Raw genomic sequence first — 26889 nt, 5'->3', positions numbered from 1 at the left:
TCGCGCCCCCGGAGCCCCTCGGGGCGAAAGACCCGCTCGGCCTCGGGAGCCAGAGTCGTTTCCCCTCGCGCGTCACTCGGCCGGGGCCCTGCGCCGCGCGGGGGCGGGGCTAGGCCCCGGCGCCTCTAGCCCCGCCTTTGCCCCGCCCGCGTGGGGGCCCTGGAGCCTTCCCATTGGCCGGTTCCCGAGGAGGCGGGCAGTGCGCCTTGCCCCGCCCCGTGGAGGCGGGGCCTTCTGCCCGGCGCCGGACGCGGCGGGGGGGGGGCGGGGGAGGACTGTGGCGCCCGCCATCTTGGATCCCGTGGTAGCGGCGGCGGCGGCGGCGGCGGCGTCGTAGCGCCGCGCCCGGGGAGCGGCGCTCCCCTCCCCCGCCCGGTGGCGGCGGCTCCTCCCGCGGGGGGTGGTGCGACGGCGGGGGCATCCGCGGCCATGGCGGCGTCCGCTGCGAACCCCGGTGAGGAGAGCGGCCGGGCGCCCGGAGGGGGAGGGGCTGGGGGCCGGCAGCGGCCGGGCCCGGGGCTGAGGGGCGGCCGGCGGCGGCGGCGGGGGCGCTCGTGGGCGCCTCGGGGCGGGTGGCGGGGCCGAGCCAGGCTCGCCCGCGGGGGTCCGGGCGGCGCCGGGTCTGGCCGCCGCCGAGCGAGGCACCGGGCGGGGAGCCGGGCCTCGAACTCGGGCCGTGCCCGCCCGCGCCGCCGCCCGCTCTCCTCGCGGCGGAGTCTCGTCGTCGGGGCGTCGCTTTCTCGGGCTGACCCTGCCCGGTCCCTCCCGCGGAAAGTCGAAGCTGGGCCCCGGGATTCCGCCCTTGGAGAAGGTCCTTAAGGAGCCAACGCGGGTTCCTGCAGCAAACGGGAGTCGGGCCTCTCTCTGCCCGCGTCGACGGGGAAATCGGATTGCGTCCCGGCTTCTGGCTGTTTTGCAAGACCCGGGTTTTGCTCTGACCGTCGGATGAGGACCGAAACGGACCCCCCCCCCCTCTCTCTCTCTCTCTCCCCCCGACCGGTTTAAAGAAAAGGATGCATTAGCCCCGTGTCAGGATTTTTAAAGTCCAGATCTTCGAGAAGCAGGTGACAGATGGGTGCTTGCCCCGCTCCTTGCAGGAAGTGCTGAGTAATAGACTCTTGGGAAGATGCGATTAGTATGGAAAAATCTGACATCGTAGCAAAATGACCTGTGAATCAATCAGGGAGCCAATGAGATTCCGATCTAGTAATGTTGAATCTGCTAGCCGATCCGGCGGATTGATTAGTGTTGCTTAATGTTGATCTGCTAGTTAGTGTTCAAGTTGCCCTGGGAGTCTCCTTAAGGGGGCGGGGTTGAGGCCACACCCCCCCACCCCACCCCCGCGGTGCTCAGGGGCTACTCCTGGCTTTTCTTCCGAGTGACCCCTGGCCCGCCAGTGCTCAGGGGAACATATATCCGAATGCAGGGAATAAAATAATTAGATACTGTGTATCTGCAAATATATTTAGCAATTATTAAACGCTTCTTCCTGAACTTCATTTTAATTGATCCTCAGACTTAGTAACACGCAGTGCTTTGTAACGATGTTAATTAGGTTCAGAGACTGTTGGTAGATCTTCAGTGTTTGCAGGGCATCTGGTGCTAATCTAAAGAAGAATTTTTTTTTTTTAAACAAAAGAGGTAATGGTTTGTGCTCAGTTTTCAGATCTGTATTGAAGTAACAGTCCTAAGGTGATGCTTTCTTCCGCCTAACTATTCATATTCTTTTTCACGAATTCTGTTAAGCGGTTGGCAAGGAGAAATGGCTAATCTGAAGTCTTAAGCTGTATCTTTTTCATCTGTGGAATACTAATGACTTTGAGGAACACTTTTTAAATTGCGATTTGTAATGACTGAGATACTGATTGGGAAGAGATCAGATATCTGATTTATAGCTCACTATTCCAGCTACAGGTTAAGAATATATGTAGCTTGAGTCTGGTGTTCTCAGCCGTAGAGACGGCTTTCTGTCTCACTCGGTACAAGTTGTTGTGAGTGGAGAATGCAGTAGAAAGGCAAAAAAGGGGAAGTTTTAGATCTGTTAAGGTTTATGGCTAAAAACATATTTACATGATTTTTACTAATTTAGTTTTTTTTTTTTTTTTTGGCTGTCCTAAAGATTGTACATGAGACCTGACACAGGTGAGACAGTTACCTTACTGCTGAGCCATATACTGGCTCATAAGTTGTAGTTTTAAAAGCTTCAGTTAACAAAAATCGTAGCATTATCTTTATTTACTTTTTTTCAGGAGCGATAGCACAGCGGTAGGGCGTTTGCCTTGCACGCAGCCAACATGGCTGACCCGAGTTCGATTCCTCCGCCCCTCTCGGAGAGCCCGGCAAGCTACCGAGAGTATCTGCCCGCATGGCAGAGCCTGGCAAGCTCCCCGTGACGTATTCGATATGCCAGACTCAGTAACAACAAAGTCTCCAATGGAGACGTTACTGGGCCCGCTCGAGCAAATCGATGATCAACGGGAGGGCCTTTACTTTACTTTTACTTACTTTTTTTCAGATATAGGAAAATGTGTAATTTATTTACCATTGTTTGCATTTTTTAGATAAAGAAAAATGTGGAGTATGCAATGTGAAATTAAGATGCCAACATAGTTTTTAAAAAAATTACACTTATTACGATTGAAAGCTTTATTTTTAAATTGAATTTCAATGTACATTTTTTTAAACTTAAATTCACAAATTTTGTTTGTTTTTGTTTTGGGGCCACAACCAGTGATACTTAGGACTTAACCTTGGCTCTGTGCTCAAGTGTTATTCCTGGCAGTGCTCAGGGGACCATATCTGGTACTGGGGGTAAACCGAGGTCAACTGTTTGCAAGGCAAGTTCCTTATCTACTGTGCTATCTCTCCAGCCCTCTAAATTTGTGATTTTATATTGTAAGTAAGGCCATTTAAGATCCATGAGAACAGTGCCTCTACCTGCCTATCACAGTATCTATCTATCACAGTATCAGATTCCGAATTGCTTAGGTATTGCCTACTAGTGTGAAGGGTTCGAGTTCAGAAATGTTTGTTGGATGAAGTTAAAATACAACATTGGAGGTTCATATTTTCATTCAGGGTTATGTAGAATATCTTTTTGTTTTCGTTTTGGTGCTGTATCTGCGGTGCTCAGATTGTTCCTTGCTCTTCGCTCAGGGATTGCTCCTGGTATGCTCAGGAGACCTTATGCGGTACAAGGGATTGAACCCAGGTTGGACTGAACCCAGGTTGGTCTTTCGCAAGGCACATGCCCTCCCCACTCCAAGAATACCTTTGTTTTCTAAACCATTTTTCAGTTGCGGGACTGGGATTTACAATACTGTTAACTATACCTTTCATGGTTATGTCATTTCGACAGCACCAGAAAACCTGTTTTCCTCCATCAGTGTCCCAAGAGATACTTAGTGTTTCCCTCCCCACTCCCCCACTAAACTCAGTTCTATGAACAAAATCTTTAGTTCTGTTGACTTTGATCATTTGTTGTTCCCTTACTATGTTTTTTTAATCTCATATTTGCCATAGATCTTTCTATTTTTAAAATTAATTAAAAAATAACCTAAAAGTATATTTTAGCAAAAAAGTACATTGAAATTAGCATTTTTTCATAAGACTAGGTAGTATAGCAGGTACGCAGTGGACCTTGGTTCAATCCCCAGCCCGCCATCTGGCCCCAAACACCACCAGACTGCAGAGCTAGGAGTAAGTCCTGAACGTCGATGGGTTCCCCTCCCCGCCCCCCAAAAAAAGAAATTAGTATTTGTCATGATAGATGACAGTATATGTTTCATTGCTTATTTGTACAGCTTAACAATTTTTTTTAAGGGGCCTTAGAAATAGTACAGCAGATAGGGTGTGTACCTTGCACAAAGTCAACCAGGTTCAATCCCTGGCACCTCATATGGTTCCCTGAGCCCTCCAGGAGTGATCCCTGAGCAAAGAGCCAGGGGTAAGGCCTAAGCACCACCAGGTATGGCCCCCAAAACAAAAACAACAATTTTCACAAAAATTTAAACACCATGATTTACAAATGTTTTCATAATAGGCTTCCTCTTCAAGCCCGTGTTCTCCATTGAACATGAATCCTTCTTGCTTTTCGTAATGTTTTTCTGCTTGCCTCTTTCGACTCTGGAGAAGCCCAAGTTCTGTCTCAAACACATACTTTTCTCTTTCTTGCCCTTCATATCCTTCTTAAAAAGTTCCAGTAAAATCTATCTCGCTTCACCAAAAACCAAAAACAAAATTGAAAAACAAAACATTTTTTTTGAAATAGAGCTGTTTCAGGCATACGGTATTCCAACACCAATCCCACTGCCAATATTCCCATTACCTTCATCTGTGTTCCCAGGTGCCCTCCAAATTTATTTCATATTACTTGTTTCAACCAAATTTAAAGGAATGGCAAATGGGATTATTAGAAAATAAGAAAAGTCAATTTTTGACGTTTGTTTACTATGTTGTTGACCTTTCTTAATCTGGTAGAGGACAACCATAAGACATGGCACTATTAGTGAGTGGTGCCTGTGTGAGACATGTGCCAGTGAGACATGGCACTATTAGCCACACTAGTATCACATGTTGGGAAGTTGATCTTATCCTTTATTTATTATTATTCAAAAAATTTTTATTAGTGAAACACCATGAGGTACAGTTGTAGACTAACAAGTTTTTGTGCTTGGGTTTCAGTTATACAGTGATCGAGTACCCATTCCTCCACCAGTGCCCATTCTCCACCACCAGTGATCCCAGTATCCCTCCCCCACCCATCCTACCCCGCCTCTGGCAGGGCATTTCCCCCGTTCTCGCTCTCCTTTTGGGTGCTGTGGTTTGCAAAAGAGGCATTGAGTGGCAATCATGTTCGATCTATAGTCTACTTTCAGCATGCATCTCCCATCCTGGGAGGATCCTCCCAACACCCTTTGTTTGGTGCTCCCTTCTCTATCTGAGCTGCCATTTCCCCTAGCATGTGCAGCTGGCCTCTGAGCCATGGCGTAAACCTCCTGGTACTTATCTCGGCTATTCTTGGGTGTTAGTCTCCTGTTTTGTTACCTTATGTTTCCCAGATGAATTCAGTCTTTTTCTGTCTGTCCCTCTCTTTCCGACTCATTTCGCTTAGCATGATACTTTCCATGTAGTACCACTTGTATGTAAATTTCATGACTTCATCTTTTCTAATAGTTACATAGTACTCCATTGTGTAGATGTACCAAAGTCTCTTTAACCAGTCATCTGTTCTCGGGCACTCAGGTCTTTTCCAGATTCTGGCTGTTGTAAACAGTGCTGCAATGAACAAACAAGTGCAGATGTCACTTCGACTATACATTTTTGCCTCTCTGGGATATATTCCCAGGAGTGGTATTGCTGGGTCAAATGGGAGCTCAATTTCTAATTTTTTGAGAATCGTCCATACTGTTTTCCAAAAGGGCTGAACCCGTCGGTTCCCACCAGCAGTGAAGGAGGGTCCCTTTCTCACCACATCCTTGCCAACACCGGTTGCTTTTGTTCTTTTGGATGTGGGCCAGTCTCTCTGGTGTGAGATGATATCTCATTGTTGTTTTGATCTGCATCTCCCTGATGATTGGGGCTGGAGCGATAGCACAGCAGGTAGGGCGTTTGCCTTATAAGCAGCCAACATGGCCGACCCGAGTTCGATTCCTCCGCCCCTCTCGGAGAGTATTCGATATGCCAGACACAGTAACAACAAAGTCTCCAATGGAGACATTACTGGGCCCGCTCGAGCAAATCGATGATCAACGGGAGGGCCTTTACCTTACCTTTACCTCCCTGATGATTAATGATGTGGAACATTTTCTCATGTGCCTTTTAGCCATTTGGATTTCTTCTTTGAGAAAGTTTCTGTTCATTTCGTTGCCCCATTTTTTGATGGGGTTGGATGTTTTCTTCCTGTGGAGTTCAACCAGTACTTTGTATATCCTTGTTATCAACCCCTTGTCGGATGTGTATTGGGCGAATATCCTTTCCCATTCTGTAGACTGTCTTTGTATTTTGGTCACTGTTTCTTTGGAGGTGCAGAAGCTTCTTAGTTTAAGGTAGTCCCATTTATCTGTTTTCACTTGCTTGGCCAGTGGCGCGACATCTTTGAAGATACTGTTAGCTTCAATGTCATGGAGGGTTTTGCCAACCTTGTCTTAAGTGTACCTTATGGATTCCGGTCTTATGTTGAGGTCTTTAATCCATTTTAGTCTTACTTTTGTACATGGTGTTAGGCAGAGATCTGAGCCCATTTTTTTGCATGTAGCTGTCCAGTTTTGCCAGCAGAATTTGTTAAAGAGGCTTTCCTTGCTCCACTTCACATTTCTTGGTTCCCTTGTCAAAGATTACATGATCATATGTTTGGGGGAAGATGTCACTATATTCAACCCTGTTCCATTGGTCTGCCCCTCTGCCTTTGTTCCAGTACCATGCTGTTTTAATTATTACTGCTTTGTAGTAGAGCTAGAAGTTAGGGATGTTGATTCCTCCCATTTTCTTTTTCCCAAGAATTGCTTTAACTATTCGTGGGGGCTTATTGTTCCATATGAATTTCAGGAGTGTTTGCTCCCTTTCTTTGAAGAATGTCATGGGTATCATTATAGGGATCACATTGAATTTGAACAATGCTTTGGGATGTACTGCCATTTTGACAATGTTAATTCTCCCTTTGATCCTATCGTTTAAAGGAGCTCTTTAAATGCATCTTGCAAAACTGATTTTAAGACTATGAGTTCCCAAAGTTGTTGCCTGTCATGAAGTTTTGGATAGCACAGCGGTAGGGTTTGCCTTGCATGCAGCTGCCCCAGCCAACCCAGGTCTGATTCCTTCACCCCTCTTGGAGAGCCCAGCAAGCTCCTGAGAGTATCCCGCCCTCATAGCAGAGCCTGGCAAGCTCCCCGTGGCGTATTTGATATGCCAAAAACAGTAACAACAAGTTCTCAATGGAGATGTTACTGGTGTCGTTACTCAGCAAATCCAAATCCGTGAGCAATGGGAGACAGTGTTACAGTGCCACTATGTCCTTCCAAACTAGCCCTCCAGCACTGTAATTCCTTCTTTCTTCCTTTTTATTAGTGAAACACCATGAGGTACAGTTATAGACTTACAAATTTTTGTGCTTGGGTTTCAGTTATACAATGATCAAGTTTTTTTAACGAGTGTTCTTGTATGCTCAGGTTGTTTCCAGATTCTGGCTATTGTGAAAAGTGCTGCAATGAACATACAGATGGAGAAATCATTTCTACTGTGCTTTTTTGCACCCCTGGGATATATTCCCAGAAGTGGTATTGCTAGGTCATATGGAAGCTCTATTTCTAGTTTTTTAAGGAATGCCCATATTGTTTTTCAGAAAGGCTGGACCAGTTGGCATTCCCACCAACAATGAAAGAGAATCTCTTTCTCCCCACATCTACGCCAGCATTGGTTGTTCTTGTTCTTTTTGATGTGTGCCAGTCTCTGTGGTGTGAGATGATATCTCATGATTGTTTTGATTTGCATTTCCCTGATGATTAGTGATGTAGAGTATTTTTTCATGTGCCTTTTGGCCATTTGTATTTCTTTTTTTGAGGAATTTCTGTTCACTTCTTTCCCCATTTTTTGATGGGGTTAGAGGTTTTTTTCTTGTACAATTCTACTAGTGTCTTGTATATCCTGGACATTAACCCCTCATCTGATGGGTCTTGGGTAAATAATTTTCCCCATTCCATGGACTCTGTCTTTTTTTTTAAAAATTTTTTATTAGTGAAACACCTTGAGGTACAGTTGTAGACTTACAAATTTTTGTGCTTGGATTTCAGTTATACAAAGATCAAGTACCCATCCCTCCACCAGTGCCCATTCTCCACCACCACTAATCCCAGTATCCCTCCCACTCCCCATCCCCTAAACCCCACCTGCCTCTGTGGCAGCGCATTCCCTTTTGTTCTCTCTCTCTCCTTTTGGACTCTTGTCTTTTGGTCACTGTTTCTTTTAAGGTGCAGAAGCTTCTTAATTTAATGTAGTCCCATTTGTTTATGTTTGTTTCCACTTGCTTGGTCAGTGGTGTTTAATCCTTAAAGATACCTTTAGCTCAGTGTCATGGAGGGTTCTGCCTACGTTTTCCTCTGTGCACCTTATGGATTCAAGTCTGATACTGAGGTCTTTAATCCAGTTTGACCTAATCCAGTTTTTTGCCTGGCATTAGAAAGAGGTCTGAGTTCATTTTTTTTGCAGGTAGCTGTCCAGTTTTCCCAGCACCACTTGTTGAAGAGGCTTTTCTTGTTCCACTTCACATTTCTTGCTCCTTTATCAAAGATTAAGTGATCATATTATTTGAGGGTCTGTGACAGAATATTCAACTCTTATTGGTCTGCCCGTCTGTTTCTATTCCAATATCAGGCTATTTTAATTTCTACTGCTTTGTAGTACAGTTTGAAGTTGGGGAAGGTGATGCCACCCGTCTTCTTTTTCCCAAGAATTGCTTTAGCTATTAGTGGGGGGTTTATTTTTCCATATGAATTTCAGGAGTGTTTTGTCTATTTCTTTGAAGAATGTCATGGGTATCCTTATAGGGACCGCATTAAATCTATATAATGCTTTGGGGAGTATTGCCATTTTTACAAGTTCGTTCTCCTGATACATTAGCAGGGGATGTGTCTCCATTTTCCTCTTTTTATTTCTTGAAGTATGGTATTGTAATTTTCTTTGTATATGTCTTTTACCTCTTTAGTTAAGCTGATTCCGAGGTACTTGATTAGTACTATTGTGAACACAGGATTGTTTTTTTAAATATCTTTTCTTCTTTTTTCTATCATAGCACAGCGGTAGGGCGTCTGCCTTGCACGCAGCCAGCATGGCCGACCTGAGTTCGATTCCTCCGCCCCTCTCGGAGAGCCTGGCAAGCTACCGAGAGTATTCGATATGCCAGACACAGTAACAACAAAGTCTCCAATGGAGACGTTACTGGGCCCGCTCGAGCAAATCGACGATCAACGGGAGGGCCTTTACCTTTACCTTTACCTTTCTTCTTTTTTCATTATTTGTATATAGGAAAGTCGTGGACTTTTGGGTGTTGATTTTGTAACCTGCCACTTTACTATACAAACCTATTGTTTCTAGGAGCTTATTTGTAGAGTCTTTAGGATTTTCTAAGTATAGTATCATGTCTTCCTCAAATAGTGATAGCTTGACCTTTTCCTTTCCTGTCTGGATGCCCTTGATATCCTTTACTTATTCTTTCTTTTTTTTTTCTTTTTGAGTCACACCCAGCGATGCTCAGGGGTTACTCCTGGTTCTGCACTCAGGAATTACTCCTGACAGTGCTTGGGGGACCATATGGGATCCCGGGGATTGAACCCAGGTTGGCCCTGTGCAAGGTAGATTCCCTACCCACCGTACTATCGATCCAGCCCCAATATCCTTTTCTTGCCTAACTGCTATGGCAGGTGATTCCAGTACTGTATTGAATAGAAGTGGTGAGAGTGAGCACCCTTGTCTTGTGCCTGTTCTTAGAGGGAAGGCTTTAGTCTCTCCCCTTAACAATAATGCTTGCCATGGGCTTGTGGTAGATGTCTTTGACTATATTGAGGAAAGTTCCTTCAATTCCCATTTTGCTGAGAGTTTTTGTCATAAACAGGTGCTGGATCTTTTCAAATGCTTTCTCTGTGGCAGACTATATTTCACCTTTTGCTGTTTTCTAGCAGTTTTCTCCTCATCTTGGAGCTTCTTGCTCTTTTGCTCACTGCTGTTATTCTGTTCAGAGTTTATATTGATTTTTTTCCCTATCACTTACTGTGCTCTCCATTTCTGTCTTTTATCAGTGTAGTAGTAGTCTTTTCATTTGGCCTTACACTTCCTTGTGCTTTGTTGAGTACCTGTGCCATTGTTTCTTTGAGCTCATTGATCATCCTCATTATGATCATCCTCATCATTCCTCATCATGGTGTCATAAAGACATTGAGCATTTACTCGATGCTCAATGCACTTGTCTGGCATGCAGTTGGTGGAGTTTATGTCTTCGGTGATAGTGTTTACACTCTTTGATCTGGGTGGGCTTCCATGTGTTTTCCCTATTGATATTTTAGTGTTCTTGTTGTGCTGGGGGTTAGTTTTTGTAGTTACCACCCCGGAAGATTAAATTAAGGGATTAAGCTGCTCTGTCTTCTCTGCCTGTCCTCACCCAGTGACAGGAAGCATAACTGAGCAGTGTGTAATTTGTTGAGTAGATCTGTCACATGGCTGCACAATTTAGGAGCAGTGGTATGGACCCATTACTGTGGTACAGGTGTGAGGGCTACTGAACCCTAACCGGAAGGCAAAGTCTCTGCCTACTGTCCCCGAGTGGGCCCAGTCTTGGAGCAGCAAGCAGAAGGCCAAGTGCTCTCTCGCTCTCTCTCTCTCCCCCCCATCTTTCTCTCCCTCTCTTCCTCTCTCCCTCTCTCCCCTCCCCCCTCCTCCTCCTTCCCCTTCCCTCCCTCCCTCTCCTCCACTTCGTTTCTCCCCCTCTCCCTCTTTTCTTCTCTCCCCCTCTCCCTCTCTTCCTCTTCCTCTGCTCTGCCCCCCCCCCCAATATTTTTTGTTTGGTTTTGGGGCCATACCTGATGGTACTCAGCTTCCTCCTGGCTTGTGCTCAGGGATCATGGGGCTTGGGAGTTAATAAAGCATGCTGAGATTGAACCTGGGTCAGCTGTGGATCGTCCTCATCCTAGACAGGTCTCTGCCTGCTGTACTATTGTTACTCTGACCCTGTCTCCCACTCTCTTTTTATCATAGAGATGGTAACACACATATAAGTGAACAGAGCTGATCTCCTGGAGTTCCACAACATTAGAAATCAGTGATAATTTAAAAAAAATTTTTAAACAGGAATATTAATTTTGTTTGCTTGTTTTTGGACCACACCCAGCAGTGCTTAGAGTTTACTCCTGGCTCTGTGCTCAAGGATTACTCCTGGAGGGGCTCTGGCAGCCATATTGGGTGCTGGTGATTGAATACAAGGTTGGCTGCATGCCAGACAAGTGCCTTGCCCTCTGTAACACCATACTGGTACATAAATTTAAAAAACATGAATAATTATGTGCTAGTATATTTTAAGATTTACATAAAATAGATAAATCCTACCGATGTAAAATTCAGAGAGAGAGAGAGCTAAGAAAAATTTCTAAGAAAGAAGAGTGAAGAGAGCTAAGAACTTTTTTTTAAAATTTAATTTTATTTTTAGAAAGTTGGTCATAGTAATTCATTTAAAATTCTAACGCCAGCCCCACCACCATTGCACCTTCCCACCACTGTATTTCGAATGTTTGCGCCCCAAATCCCAGACTGTGCCCCTCGAAGCAGAACCAGAATAATTAATTTTGTATTGCTTGTTATGAATAATCCACTAAAAATGCTCCAATAGAGTTTCTTTAGAGGAAAATCTGTGGAGATTGTTGTATTTCATCCTGGAGCGATTAAGCTCTTGTTTAAGATATTTCTAACATGTTCATTACCCCCATCAAATGCTGTGTGCTGCTCTTGGTATATCAGTGGTGTAGATAGAGTGTGAGACGTCACTCCAGGAATTCTACAATTTAGAATGATTATACAGCAGATTCTCGTGGGTGGGTTTGTCTGAGCCTGGGGAGAGCATGGTGGTAATTGAGTTCTGGAAGTTTGGCTGCTGCCAGGGCTCTGTTGGGGCAGGGAGGGAAACTCACCGGCCCCCCTCCGAGTTGTCCCAGCGAAGACAGCCTGGTGTGGGGTCTGGAGGCATCTCTGCTGCTAAGAAAAATTTAAGGGGAAAATCCGAATAGATTTATAGAAGTATAGAACTGTTTTATTCTAAGAAAGGAAATATTAGCTTTATTTTAGAAAATATTATAGAGACTGCTTGTCCGTATTGACAAGAATTGTAAGACAATCTCTGTGAATGTAAACAGAAAGAAAACCACCTGATCGATCTCTAACATTCAATGTAAATACTAATTGTTATTGTGCCGGTATAGGAGCCTGCCTGCCCACCCACCCTGCCTTGTTACAAAGTTACTTATGATTGAGTTCCAGGGCTACATTGTTCCAACACCGGTCCCTCACCAGTGCCCAGTACCCTCCACCAATGTCCCCACCCGCCCTCTCTTCCCTCAGGCTGCCTCTCCGGCTGGCGCTTTGACCCTCCCACACTGTCCTAGTGTTCCTTCAGTAACATCCTCCCTGCCTCTGCCCTAGTGACGAGCATCCTACTGAAGACCGGTTCTGCTCTTCATTTCTGTTGTCATTGGGCATTTGGTATTCCCTGAAGTTTCTTTGTATCTCACACATGAGAGGTTGTTCTGAGTCTGTTCTTTTCTCTCTGATTTTTTTTTTTTTTGGTAAATTTATTTATTGAATCACCATGAGGGCAGTTACGAAGCTTTCGGATTTAAGTCTCGGTCATACAATGATGAAACACCTGTCCCTTCACCAGTGCCCACCCTCCACCACCAAAAACCTCAGTGTACCCCCCATTCCACACCCTCCCCCTACCTGTGGGGCAGACGATCTCCACAGTACTCTCTCTCTACTTTGATTATATTCAGTATTTTGACATCGCTGGAGCAATAGCACAGTGCGTAGAGCGTTTGCCTTGCACGTAGCCAACATGGCCGACCTGAGTTCAGTCCCTCTGCCCCTCTCGGAGAGCCTGGCAAGCTACCGAGAGGATCTCGCCGGCACGGCAGAGCCTGGCAAGCTTTGAATTTTCTTGTCTCCAATATTTTGGTTTTTTGGGCCACACCCTGCAATGCTCTAAGGCTTATTCCTGGCACTGTACTCGGGGATCACTCCTGGCTGCTTGGGGGGCATATGGGTTGCCAGCGATCAGACCTCACGCAAAACAAGTAAACTCCGACCCTCCAGCTATTTTTAGACTTCAACTGACCTTAGCCTTATTTTTCTCACATAATTGTTCTCAGCCTTATTGTTCCAGTATCTGTAACACATTAACTCCTTCAGCAAAACATTTTTAAGCTTCCACTCATTGTATGTTGACTTGAAAGAAAAATCTGATCAAAGATGGAAAGGGGAATGATATTACATGTAAAGGTCAGGGTAGAATAGTGATTCTTGTAAAATCTCATAGGTGTTTGCTTAAGGGAGCGACAGAATGTCTGAATGTGACTTTGCAGTATCCCCACAGCGTTATCTTTTTCACAAGAGGCAGTTCACAAGATTCTTACCATGTAGGTCAGTTTTATACCACATTTTACGGTAGCTGTTCTCCTCCCCTCTCCCCCAGCACGCACGCACACACACACACACACACACACACACACACACACACACTTTGTAACACGTATAAACCAGTATTTCCTCCAAGTGTGATGCCCTTTCTAACTTTCCTGTATTTTTCATAACTCAGTTTTTCTCCCTTCTCCCTCCCTCCCTCCTTCCCTCCCCCAAAATATATATACATATATTTTGTGTATATATACATACATATATATACATATATACATATATATACATATATATATCACTGGAGCGATAGCACAGCGGTAGGGCGTTTGCCTTGCACGCAGCCAACATGGCCGACCCGAGTTCGATTCCTCCGCCCCTCTCGGAGAGCCTGGCAAGCTACCGAGAGTATCTTGCTCACACGGCAGAGCCTGGCAAGCCTGGCAAGCTCTTCGTGATGTATTCGATATGCCAGACACAGTAACAACAAAGTCTCCAATGGAGACGTTACTGGGCCCGCTCGAGCAAATCGATGATCAACGGGAGGGCCTTTACTTTTTTTTTTACTTTATGTATATATATCAGCAGTGCTCGGGAGCTCTTCCCAGCTCTGTGCTTGGTGGGTTTGTTCCCTGTGGTATTAAGGGGCCCTGTGGGCTGGGGATTGAATCCGTGCCTCCTGCACGCACATCATGTTCTCCTGAGCTATCTCTTCAGCCCTAGTTATCTGTTTCTCTGATACCTCAGGCTAAGTAAATGAAAGTCTTAGATTTCATTGTGTATTTCTGGTTGGTTATCACTTGCTTTTTTCTTAAAACGATTGAGAGTTTTATACATATTTTGACATATGAAGATATAAAAACAAAACAAACATCTATATATTTAAAATATGTAGCATTCGAAGAAATAATGTTGTAAGATTATAATCATATTTACTTATTTTATGTTTAAAGATTTCATTTTATATTATTTGTAACAAAAATAACTATTATGGAAACAATGCAAGTGCCCAGCTGTGGATGAATGGAGCAGAAAATTGTGGTATTCTGGGGCTGGAGAGATAATACAGTGGGTAAGGTGCTTATTTTGTATGTAGCTGATCTAGGTTTGATCCCTGGCATCCCATATGGTCCCTGGATCTCCTCTAGTAGTGATCCCTGAGCTCAGAGTCAGGAGTAAGCCCTGAACACAGCCAGGTGTGGGCCAAAACACAAAACAAAAAGTTGTGATATATATGTATATGTGTATATGTATTTATGTGTGTGTGTGTACACACACACATACATCTATTTTCCACAACATGGATGGACCTTGAGTATGTAATGCTGAGGAGAAATCAGTCAGAAGGAAAGGAATACAGAATGAACTCTCTCAAGGCTGGAGAGATAGTACAGTGGATAGGGTGCTTGCTTTGCCTGCATGCTGACCTGGGTTTGATCTCCTATTCCATATGGGCCCCCGAGCACACCAATTACCTGAGCATTTCCTGGTGTGCGTCTCCCTCCCTCCCCGCCCCCTCAAAAAAAAAAAGAAGAATCTCACCAGTGGGCCTTAAAAGATACACAAATACACAAGATACTAACAAAAGACCAAAGGCAATACAATGGAACAACTGAACCATACAGCTGAGTTGGTGGGGGAGGTTGAAAGAGAAGGTCATTGGGTTCCTTGGAAGAGGTTGGTTGGTGCAGCCATTGACGATGGATGTGTTCTTGGAATTATATGAATGGGAAACCATCATTAACTGTTGTAAGTCACAGAATCTCAAACAATTGAAGAATATAGTCCTTCTCGACCCCCTGCTTTCAGTTCCCTTTCTCCAGTGTCACCCATTTATATATTTTAAACACATACTTACTTTGTTTAAATAAGATGACTAGAAATAAAAGATGTTTTCATATTTAAAGGGGCAGATCAGTGATAAAAACACCCACATCAAGGCACATGAAACTTAGCACATCAAGAGAGTAAAATACAATGTATGCAGAGAAATTAAAAAAGCCAATTCTTTTTAGAATCATTGCGGTTTTACTTCTAAGTAGTCTCCTTTGTTTTTTTGAGCCACACCTGGGTTATTGGCTCTGTGCTGAAGGATCACTCCCAGTAAGCTTCGAGGACCATTTGGATGCCAGTGATGAACCTGGGCTGGTTGGGTACAAGGTCAGCATTCTCCCTGCAGTATTATGGCTCCAGCACCTGGAGAAATACCTTTAAAATTGAGGGAAAATAATTTCCAATGTGGAATTCCATTCAGAGGCAAACTATCAATTAGTGGTGTATATAGAGAAGGGTGTTTTTGTACATTCCAGGTCTCCTTTACAGCTTTTCTCAAGAATTTACTGGAGGATGTGCTTTGCCAGAAGGCAGTGTAAATCAGTAAAGAGGGAACTAAGTACAGGGAAGGCAAAATCTTGCCTTTGCTAATGTTAATGTGATGTACATTACTACCGTTGTTGCTACATGTAAGTTTGCTACGTGTCACTGTTACATATTAATATAGTTAATTTGCATATAAAATATGGTTGTTTCCATTTTGGCTTTTTTGTTACAAATTATATAAAACGAAATCTTTAAATATAAAAATGGGTAAATATGATTATAATCTTATGGCATAGTTCATATTTATATTTTAAATATATATAGCTATAATGTTTTATCTTTGCTTTTCTCTTGTAGAAAAGTTGAAGCATTCATTCATGTTCATCTCCCTATTCATTGTGGAATCCTTACTTTTCAGCTTCGCCTGATGTTCCCTTTTAGTGTAGATCTGGTTTATGTTCTCCAGAGAGTAAATTAGTCTTAATTGTCATTTTCTGGTGCTGGGAATCAGTCCAGATCTCCTATATACATACTTTCAGGGCACCTGAGCTTTAGGGCTACGCCACATCCCCAACTGAGTTAGTCTTTGACAGGGTTGATAGGAAGTTTCCCTGACAGAATGGGAAAGAGAATCTGGGTATCCACTTACCACTTCAACCAACGTTGGACCAGATCACCTGACACTTGAGGGGGTCCTAGTATGTAAATCATGTTGATTTTCTGCTTTGTTTTCAGTTTAGGTTTTTTTTTTTAATTCTTGTCTTTGTGGATTAGGCAGGGTTCCCAGTTTACAGTAATTTATTGCTCTTTTCATCCTCCTGGGTGTTTCTTCTTCATTGGGGGGCAGGGCACAACTGGTGGCATTCAAGGATTATCATCAGCTCAGTGTTCTGGGGACCATGCCACAATGGCGATTGAACACGGGCCTTTGGCCTGTACTTTTTTTTAATTACCTATTTTATATATATTTTTAAATTAAATTTTATTGAATCACCGTGAGGTAGTTATCAATGTTCATGTTTGGGTTACAATCACACAGTGATCAAACACCCATCCCTCCACCAGTGCACATTCCCCACCATCAATGACAGGTACTTTTGAACTACCTTCCTCCAAGTTTTTCCATTCATGTGGTTTAATTCTTGGCATAAAAATTCTTTTTCTCTTTTTAATAGTCTTTTTTTTGGAAAGCAAGAATTTAAAAATAAATCACTTGATGCCTTGACATCCCGTTACTCATTGATTTTCTTGAGCGGGCGCCAGTAAAGTCTCCATTTGTCCCTGTCGTGTGCTAGTGTAGCCCAATGGCGTCTGCTTGTTCCAGGAAAAAAGAGCCTCAAACTGATCATTCAGGGTCTTGACGAAGAAGTCTGACCATCTCGTAGGTCGGTGGCCATGCTATCTTTTGACGTCCCTTGGAATCCAGTCAGTAACAGCTCTAGTCCAGCTGTCATCTCCAAATCTTGTTACGTGTCCAGCCCATCTGATTTTCAACACCTTGGCAAATGAGACAGTGTCCCTCATTCATGGAGGTCAGAACTCTGGATTATCTGTGTCACTTGAGTAAAGTGTGATACTCCAAGCATAGTTCTTTTAATTCCTCTTTGGGAGACCTGAATAGTGTTCTCATCCTGTTTTCGTAGGGCCCAGATCTCTGAGGCATATGTTAATGCAGGAAGAACAGTGGAATCGAAGAGATGTGCCCAGAGCTGGAGGTTCTTCATCCTCTTAGCTGTTTCTTCAACGCTCTTGAAGGCATTCCACGTTCCTCTCTTCCTCCTGTGTAACTCAGGTGCCAGGTCATTCATCATGTTGACATCTCGATTTATGTACACATAACTTTTGCATTCAGAGATGTTTGTTCCGTTGAGAGTGAATGGAACATCAGGAACGAGTATGTTTCTCATAAACATTGTCTTTGTGAGATTCAACTGTAGTCCAACCGTACCACACTCACGGTCGAAGTCGGCCAGCATTTGTGCCGCTTGGCTAATGTTTGGTGTTATTAGAACGATGTCATCAGTGAAGTGGAGGTGGTGTAGTTGCTGACCGTCTTCACTCCCATTCCTTCCCATTCCAGTCGTCGCATGACGTTCTCGAGGGTGACACTGAAGAGTTTCAGTGAAATGGTATCACCCTGCCGAACCCCTCTCTTGACAGTGTTGATCACTCCCTTGTAGAATGGTGAGATCCTGGTAGTGAATCCGTAATACAGCTCATGGAGGATTCTGATGTATTGAGTTGAATGCCCTGTTTGGCTAGGGCTTCAATGACCACTTCTGTCTCAGCAGAATCAAAGGCCTTCTTGAAATCAATGAACGTTAAACAGAGCGGCATCTTGAACTCCCGAGAAACTTCAGTGAGCTTGGTTATCATGTGGATATGGTCAGTCATGCTGAATCATGTTTGGAACCTGGCTTGCTCGCATAGTTATCCTTCATCTAGTGTTCTGCCAATCATATTCAGGATGACTCGAGTGAACAGCTTGTAGACGACGAACAACAGGCAGATCGGGCGATAGTTTCCAGTGTCATGGATGTCTCCCTTCTTGTACACTAGAACAGTCCTGCTGGTTTTCCATTGGGACGGAACCTTGCATTCAGACTGGTAGTGTGTGAAGAGCCGAGCCAGCGTATTGATGAGTACTGACGGCAGGTTCTTCAGGTGTTCGAGTCTGACCTTGTCAGGGCCGGGTGCTGTTTGTTTCTGTACCGACGAAATGGTGTGTCGAATTTCTGAAAGGAGAATGTTGGGAACAACATATCCATCCTGTGGAATTTGGTATGTGAATAGGTGGACGTGGCTATCTAAGAGATCCGAGTAGAAGTCATGGATAATCTTCTCCATTGCCTTTCTGGAGGATGTGATAGATCCATCAGGATGTTGGAGGGCAGTCATCTTGGTCTTGTAGTTGGCGAAGGACAGGCTGGTGTTGCGAATGCTTTTCCCGGCTTCTGCTGCGTTGGCCAGCACTGCTGCTCTTCTCTCTTTGAGGTCTTCCTTTATTGCTTCTCTGCACTGTTTTGCAAGCTCGGACGTTCGCTTGTGGTTGCCTGAGGCTTGTGCCAATCCCTGTTGGTGAATGAGCTCGAGAGTTTTCAAAGACGAGTCTTTTTGTGGCTATCTCTCGGCGTTCCTTGCACAATCATGGAGGTGCTGAACCGGTCGATCGTATTCTTTGTCAGTGTTGTCAAGGACGGCATCTTCCCTTATTGCCGCAGTAGTGCCAAAGAGCTCCCAGTTGGTGGTCGTTCTGGGAGTTCTTTCTTTTTTTTTTATGGATTTTTTAAAAATTTCATTTATTTTTAAAATTTTTATTAGTGAGACATCATGAGGTACAGTTGTAGACTTACAAATTTTTGTGCTTGGGTTTCAATTATACAATGATCAAATACCCATCCCTTCACCAGTGCCCATTTCCCACCACCACGGATCCCCGTATCCCTCCCACCCCTCTTCCCCCCCATCTTAAACATTGCAGCCCTTTCTCCCCTCTCTGTGAGGTAGAATTTTGCACGAAGGAGACAGTGGTCTGATCCCTTTGGAATTTTGGTCAACAGCGATATTGGTCAGGCAAAACCGTTGATTGAATATGATGTGGTTAATTTTGTTGTGGAACCGTCCACTACCTCCACTATCCAGCCGCTGCCATGCTCCAGGCCGCTTTCCGGATGCTCGGGCCAAGAATCACGCACGAGTGAAGCCCCACAGGACCAGGTAAGTGGAACTTTGTGATCTTGGACTCCAGGCTCAACTAGACCCAGAAACAGAGATCCTCTGCCTGCTCCCACAAATTTCTGATGACCCAGGGATCAAACCCAGAAGCTTCAGACTGCCCTCCCCTGCCTGCTTCCACCAATCTCCCGTGACCCAGGATCACAGCCAGAAGCCCCACCCTGCTGGTACCAGATAAATACCTCATCAGCAGACCTCCATTAGCTCCACTGCCTAGCCACTGCCAGGCTTCTTTTGGAAGAAGAAAGTGTGCCGCACATCATAAGACACTTAATACCCATCTTCCAGTATTACCACATCATATTTGATGGGGTTCAAATATGGTTTGAACCGTGGGAACACCTGCACGAGCGATTGGAGGCTGCCCTAAAAACCTCTATTCCTCTTGGAGAGCCTGGCGAGCTACCGAGAATATCCCGCCTGCATGGGAGAGCCTGGCAAGTTATCTGTGGCGTACTCGATATGCCAACAACAGTAAATACAATAAGTCTCATTTCCCGAACCCTGAAAGAGCCACCAATAGTGCAGCGTTGAGGAGGAGGAAGGAGAGGCTGATAAAATCTCAGGGCCGAACTAGGCTGCCAAAACGAAGGAGGACTAAAATGACTGTCTACTTTCAATGCATGTATGTTGGCATCGGATGCATCCATCGAGGATCTGATGGTTCAAGCACGAAAGATCAAGTACGGCATCATTGGACTGACCGAGACAAGAAGGCATCAACCACATCATGCCATTTTTGACACTAGAGAAGAACTGTTCCTTGGAACATGCGACAAAAGAGGCATCGGTGGTGTTGGTGTCCTTGTCAACACGAACTTGGCCATGAGCATTGATTCATTCGAATGCCTAACACCTGGAATCGGAGGATTACACTTCTATAGATGTGACTCACTGCTGGCAGTTTCTGTCTTGGTTGTTTATGCACCAACATCCAGTTATGATGAAGAAATTGAGAAGTTCTACATGGAGCTGGAGAAGTTCAATAAGGAAGACCACACCTTCCCCTTATCTTTGCACTGTTTCTGGCCTACTCATCTCATTTTTGATGAGTCTAATTCAGTGTTTCCCCAAATTGGGTGATACCACGGCCAGGGTCCCATCCCTCCTCCACTCCCATTGCTGGAAAGTATCCTTGTGTGAATTGTGGACATTTTCTCCATGTTTTGCTTAAGGTCAGGGATGGAATGATACCTTGCACGCAGCCAGCCTGACCGAGCCGGGTTCGATTCCCCTGCCTCTCGGAGAACCTGGCAAGCTACCGAGAGTATCTCACCCGCACGGCAAAGCCTGGCAAGCTACCAGTGACCTATTCAATATTCCAAACACAGTAACAAGAAGTCTCAAAATGGAGACATTACTGGGCCCTCTCGAGCAAATCGATGAACAACGGGAAGGCAGTGCAGTGTTTTTGCTTAAGGTAGCGCTCTCTCTCTCTCTCTCTCTCTCTCTCTCTCTCTCTCTCTCTCTCTGGTTTCTGTGTAGGGGTGTTGAGTAATTTTGTTTTCAGGAAAGGGAGTGATTGGTCAGTTAAGTTTGGTAGATTCTGTTCTATTTTCTTCTCCCTGTTTCTATTCAAACTTTAAATCTGCAAGATTAATCATTTATTTATTTATTTATTTATTTTTGATTCACACCCGGTGATGCACAAAGGTTACTCCTGGCTCATGCACTCAGGAATTACTCCTGGCAGTGCTTGGGGGACCATATGGGATGCTGGGAATAGAACCCGGGTCGGCTGCATACAAGGCAAACGCCCTACCCGTTGTGCTATCACTCCAGCCCCCAAGATTAATCTTTTAATGTACGTTTGCTTCTCTTCACTCTGACTTAAAAGTTATTTTATTTTTAGTTTTATCTTGATTCCAATGGAGATTTTCATCTTTTTTTTTTTTTTTGAGAATTTTATCTTGGCATTCCAGGCCTTCCTTCTCATAATTTAGCACCTGATGTCTTTTTCTCCTGAAGTCTGTGCCCTCCTCATAGTTCTCCTTTGATATTTTCATGTCTTTTTCAGATTGGCCCCTTTTATTGATGTGGAATGACTTTTTCCTTCTCTTTTTTCTGACGCTTTGTTTGATCTAACTTTTTGAAACTTCCTGACTGGCCATTTAGCTGCCTGCCTTGTTTCCTTTAGTTCTTCCTTCCTCTTGAGTACTTTCTCAGTAACTCAGAACTATGCCAGATTTTAATCCACCCAAGCTTAAAATCATCTTTTTTCTTGAAATTTTTCTACTCTTAGCGTCTACATGTACTTACTACTAGAAGTATAAACTTTATTTGCTTATTTTTGGTTTGTGGGCCATACCCAGCAGTGTTGGGGGAACTTTTGGTGAGTCTCATTAGACCTTGTCACACCAGGGAGTGAACCCTGGGCTCCCACATGGACTCCAGCACACACACATATACACATATGTATATATACAGGTTCAACCTGTAACAACATTTTAGTAATCTCTTATACAAGGGCTTAATGGCTCCAAGGTGAGATACACAAATTTTCAAACTCTCCTCTAAGGAAAGCTTTTTGAAACATTTTTAGCGGATTATTTAAAATAAGCAATACAAAATAAACTATTTAGGATCTGCCTTTAGGACAGGTTTGGGTGGAGGTGGGAAAATTAAAATAATGGGGATGGGAAGGTGTAACAGTGGTGGAACTGGTGTTGGAATATTGAATGTAATAAATTACTGTGAGTGACTTTTAAAAAATACAATTTTTTTAAAATAAAAAAACTCTGGGCTCAGTGCTCAGGGGCCACTTCTGAGTATTCATGAAACAATGCCATGCTGGGGATCAAATCCAAGCCTCCAGCATGCAAAAATCTGCATTCAACCCATTGAGAGATCTTTCTGGCCTCTTTAAGTAGCCGTTTTGTAAAAATGTATCACATATCAAATACTGTTTTTATTACTTTTTCATACAAGTTAATGAATACAAACAGAAAAAAGCAAATTTAAAAAATCTCTAAAAATAATCAGATAATACAGAAGCAGTCAAAAGTAATTATCCTCGGAGCTGGAGCGATAGCACAGTGGGTAGGGCATTTTCCTTGCATACGGCCGACCGGATTCGATTTCCAACGTCCCATATGGTTCCCTGACCACTGGCCAGGAGTAATTCCTGAGTGCAGAGCCAGGAGTACTCCTGTGCATTGCCGGGTGTGACCCAAAAAACAAAAATAAATAAAACTAATTATCCTCGAAATATACAGCCCAAACCTACTTCTCCCCATGTATAATTGCCTACTTAGTTTTGTTTTGGAACGAGGGTTGGGCTGCACCTGACAGTGTCCAGGGGACCATTGTAGCACTAGGGATTTGAACCAAGGCTGCAACTGACACCAATGCATTCAAGAAGACAAGTGCCTTTCCCTCCTGTACTCTTCTCTGGCCCTACTGCTTTCATATGAAACCTCTCAACCCCTTTCTTTATACACTAGGCATCTGATTAATTCCCATATTAAAAGGGAAATGGTTCATGCTACAATTCTTCTGAATCTTTTACCTTTGCAACCTTAGAACATGTGCTATGTCAATAAATGCTAGCACAATTGTCATTGTTGTTTGTCAAATGTCACTATCATGGCACAATATGTCATTCAAACAACCACTATAATAAAGCAGCCACCAGGAAAAATGAAGTCATAAAATTTGTTTATACATGGATGGACATAGAGAGTATCATGTGAGTGAAATGAGTCAGAGGGAGAAGAGAGACATAGAATGATTGCATTTATTTGCAGGATATTAAAAAAAAAACAGTATGAGACTAGTACTCAAAGAAATGAAGACCAGGATGACTGGTCCATGGTTGGAAGCTGGCCACAAGGTCGGGGGCTTGGGAGGGGGGACTGGAGAGGGAGTTAGGTCAAAGAAGGGATCACCATGACAATGATAGTTGGAAATATCACTCTGGACAAGGACTGGGACAAGACAAGAAGATAAAGTGATTTCAGTATCTGTATTGCAAACCATAATGAGAGAGAGAGAGAGAGAGAGAGAGAGAGAGAGAGAGAGAGAGAGAGAGAGAAATAAGACAAGTATCTGCTACACGAGTCCCAAAGGACACCACAGCACCGGAGATCTTTCCGGGCTCCATTCTGGGCCAATTTCACCGGGGTTCCCTAGATGGAGCAGGTGTGTTCTCCCCACTTACTCCAGATACTTCCTGCGACCAAGAGCTTCCACAAGCAACCTCCTCCCTGCAACTCCCCCTCTTGGTATGCGGGTCCGAGGAGTAAATCTCCAGGCCGCATGTAGTCAGAGAACCCGGGATGCCCCTCCCTGGGTCCCTACCTGCCCAGGAGACTGGCTGTCATACCCACAGTTTGCCTCCAGGTGCCATCTTAGCACAACAGCCCTGGCCCAAGACTCCCAACTGAATCTCAAAATGGATTAGTGCCATACACAGATGTCTCTGGAACCCAACCATTTATAATCTAGAAATTTACATTTATAATCACGGCCATGTGAGCTCTCATGATATTCAAAATGAGCCACGGAAAATAAATTATCTAGCGTCTGCTCCTGACAGGTAGGCTTGAATGGTGGTGGGAAATTTCGAGCAAAACATAAAGCCCAAAATTAGAGAGTATTGGGGAAATTGTGCCTTAGAGGCAGGGTGAGGACTGGGATGTGGGTGGTGGGAAATGTGCACTGGTGGAGGGATGGGTGTTCCATCACTGATGGCTGAATCTCAAACATGAAAGCTTTGTAACTCCATCACACGGTGATACAATTGAAAACAAAGTAATGTGGAGTTCACGCCCAATTCAATCAGCTTAACACGCATAATTTAGAGGTAGCTTGTAGTATTGATAAACAAAAAACACTGTTGTTCATTGGTTTGCTCGATGGGCCCAGTAACGTCTCCATTTTGAGACTTGTTGTTACTGTGTTTGGCATGTTAAATACGTCACGGGTAGCTTGCCAGGCTTTGCCATGCAGGCGAGATACTCTTAGTAGCTTGCCTGGCTCTTGGAGAGGGGCGGAGGAATCGAACTCGGCTTGGCCGGGCTGGCTGCGCGCAAGGCAAATGCCCTACCACTGTGCTATCGCTTCAGCCCGGGATTGATAAAACATTTAAAATATTTTAGGGGGCCGGAGTGATAGCACAGCAGGTAGGGCGTTTGCCTTGCACGTGGCCCGACCAGGGTTTGATTCCCAGTATCCCATATGGTCCCCCAAGCACGTCCAGGAGTAATTTCCAGAGTGCATGAGCCAGGAGTGACGCCTGTGCATCGCTGGGTGTGACCCAAAAAGCAAAATAATAATAATAAAAAAAAACAGTGTGGAGGAATCATCAATACATAAGCCATAAAAAAAATAAAATATTTTAAAGTTAGGGGTATTTACGACTTGTTAACTTTTTTGTTTGTTTTCTTGGGCTATACTGAGCAGTGCTCAGGGGGACCTTATGGAGTGCTGGGGATGGAACCTGGGTTGGCGGAATGGAAGCGCTATCCACGGTGCTATTGCTCCGGCCTCCATTATTATCTCGCTTTGAATGCTTTCTTTGGCATGCCTTCATTTTCCCGATTTAATATTTTTAATATTTGGTGTTACATTATTTCTTCTACTTCAGGAAAGGAAGTTACATTTAGAAGTAGCTTTTCACTTTGGTGGTGGTGAAGGTGCAGTAAGAAGGTGAACATCAAAATCATAAATGTTAATAACACTAATCATATTACCTAAACAAGAAGAAAAATTTTTTTAAAGACGCTTTTCCTCTCTCTCTCTCTCTCTCTCTATATATATATATATCTTTTTGGGTCATACCCAGCGATGCTCAGGGGTTACTCCTGGCTCTGCAGCCAGGAATTACTCCTGGTGGTGCTTGGGGAACCATGTGGGATGCCGGGGATTGAACCTGGGTCGGCCGCTTGTACGCCTTACCTGCTGTACTATCGCTCCAGCCCTAAACCTGTGAGAATATATAGGTTAAAACGTTTTATTTTTATTTTTCTGTAATTTCTGCCAAGTTGTGACTTTTGTCAATTTGTAATTCTGTCAAGTTGTATGGTTCCTTCTGGAGATCATGAGAGAGAAGTCTTTTCCTTTTCCTGGTTATAGACACACCTTTACAATCTCTATTTCTCTCCCTGTTCTTATATGTTGTTTGGATTTAGAAGCTACCCTTTCTCTCAGTCGTAACTAATTGTATAATTTTATCTTCCAGTCTATTTTCAAGTAATGGTCAGATTCTGGGTTTCTATGTGAATATGCTTTTTCTTTTGTCCAGTGCTGGGGATCGAATCCACAGAGCCTTTCACGTGGATGTGCATTTAACTCTTTTCAACCAGGTTTCTTTGGGGGTTTGTTTGCAGGTTTATTTCAGGAAATCACACCTGAGTCAACTTGATAAAACCCTTCTGATGACATTAACAAGTGAAGAGGAAAATGACTGCATCGGTAAACCTGAAGGTGTTTGTTTCTAATTTTAGTCATTTCTGATTTTAAACAAAACAGGGCGTAATAGTAGAAGGGTAAGGCTCTTGCCTTGCCAATTGTAGCCAATCTGTAGTCAATCCCCAGCATCCTGAGTACTGCTAGGAGGATCCCTGAGCACAGAGCCAGAGAAAGCCCCAAGCACGCTGGACGTGGCCCCCAAAACAAAACCAGATCCCGGTAAAACAGAACATGCAGTTAAATTAGAATAGAACTCCAATTTCTGAATTATTTCCATTGAACCCTTCTTAGAATGTCATTCAGTATAAGAAATAGCAGTATTTGGGGTGGGAGGGATAGTACAGTGTGGGGAGCACTTGTCTTGCACACAGCAAACTTGGGTCCCATCCCCAGCAGCCTATGTGGTCCCCCGAGCACTGCCGGGAGTGATCCCTGAGTACAGAACCAGGAGTAACTCCTGAGCATTGCTGGATGTGGCCCCCAAACCAAAAAAGAAAAAAATATATATATGTAAGCAACATGAGTATTACAGGGAATCAAATTATATTTTAAAACAACAAAATAGACTCGGCAGTGAATCCCGGAAGACAGCAGCTCGCTCTGGACCCCTTGCTGAGACGATTTCATGGGGCACCTCAGATGGAGCGGGTGTCCGCACTCCGCCCACAAACTTCCGAAGAAAAACTCGGTGGACGGAAGACTCCAGGCCCCATGGCTTCGAGGATGGGCCGTCCCTTCCCCTCTCCCGGCCCGCCTGCCCCTTCTGGGTCCTGGCTGTCACTCCGATGAACTGCCTGTGGCGCCGTCTTAGCGCACTAACGCCCCGATCCAGACACTCACAAATGAATCTCAGAGTGGATTAGCTCTCTAGAGATGTCTTGGGACCCCAATCATTTACAGTTTTAGAATTCCATGAGCGCGTGACCTCTCATGATATTCATAATAAGCAATAGAAAAGAAATGATTTAGAATCTGCCTGTGGCAGGCAGGCTTGAGTGGTGGTAGGAAAATTTGAAATAATGGTGGTGGGAAGGTGTAACCCACAGCTTAAGAACTTGAAATATGCAGTAAGAGAAAAAAAATCAAAATAAATGTTATCAGTACTAAATAAGGGAAGGCAAAAAAAAAGCAGTTTTGGCAGAGAATATGATTGTATTATAAGATGTAACCAAATGTTTTTAGACAAAACAATTTAGTAAAGTTATTTGAATACAATATGAATATACTAATAGCTTCATTTTTTTCTAGCAATAGCTAGTTAGA

At 44.1% G+C, this 26889-nt stretch overlaps 1 protein-coding gene across 6 annotated transcripts in view; it reads left to right on the top strand.

The window, feature by feature from the left end:
• The first annotated feature begins 341 nt into the window (after window positions 1-341).
• ARNT (aryl hydrocarbon receptor nuclear translocator) overlaps window positions 342-26889 on the top strand; it is an 85466-nt gene continuing 58918 nt past the window's right edge. For all 6 annotated transcript variants that reach the window (XM_056132202.1, XM_056130236.1, XM_056131464.1 and 3 more), the window contains exon 1: window positions 342-454. In XM_056132202.1, coding sequence (XP_055988177.1) covers window positions 430-454 — 25 coding nt within the window. In that variant the 5' untranslated portion in view covers window positions 342-429. The remainder of the gene's footprint in view (window positions 455-26889) is intronic.

Source organism: Sorex fumeus, unplaced genomic scaffold (assembly GCF_029834395.1).
Source record: "Sorex fumeus unplaced genomic scaffold, SorFum_2.1 ptg000001l, whole genome shotgun sequence".
Lineage (NCBI taxonomy): Eukaryota > Metazoa > Chordata > Mammalia > Eulipotyphla > Soricidae > Sorex > Sorex fumeus.
The sequence above is the reverse complement of the archived record's forward strand: the minus strand, read 5'-3'. Positions and strand labels throughout refer to the sequence as shown.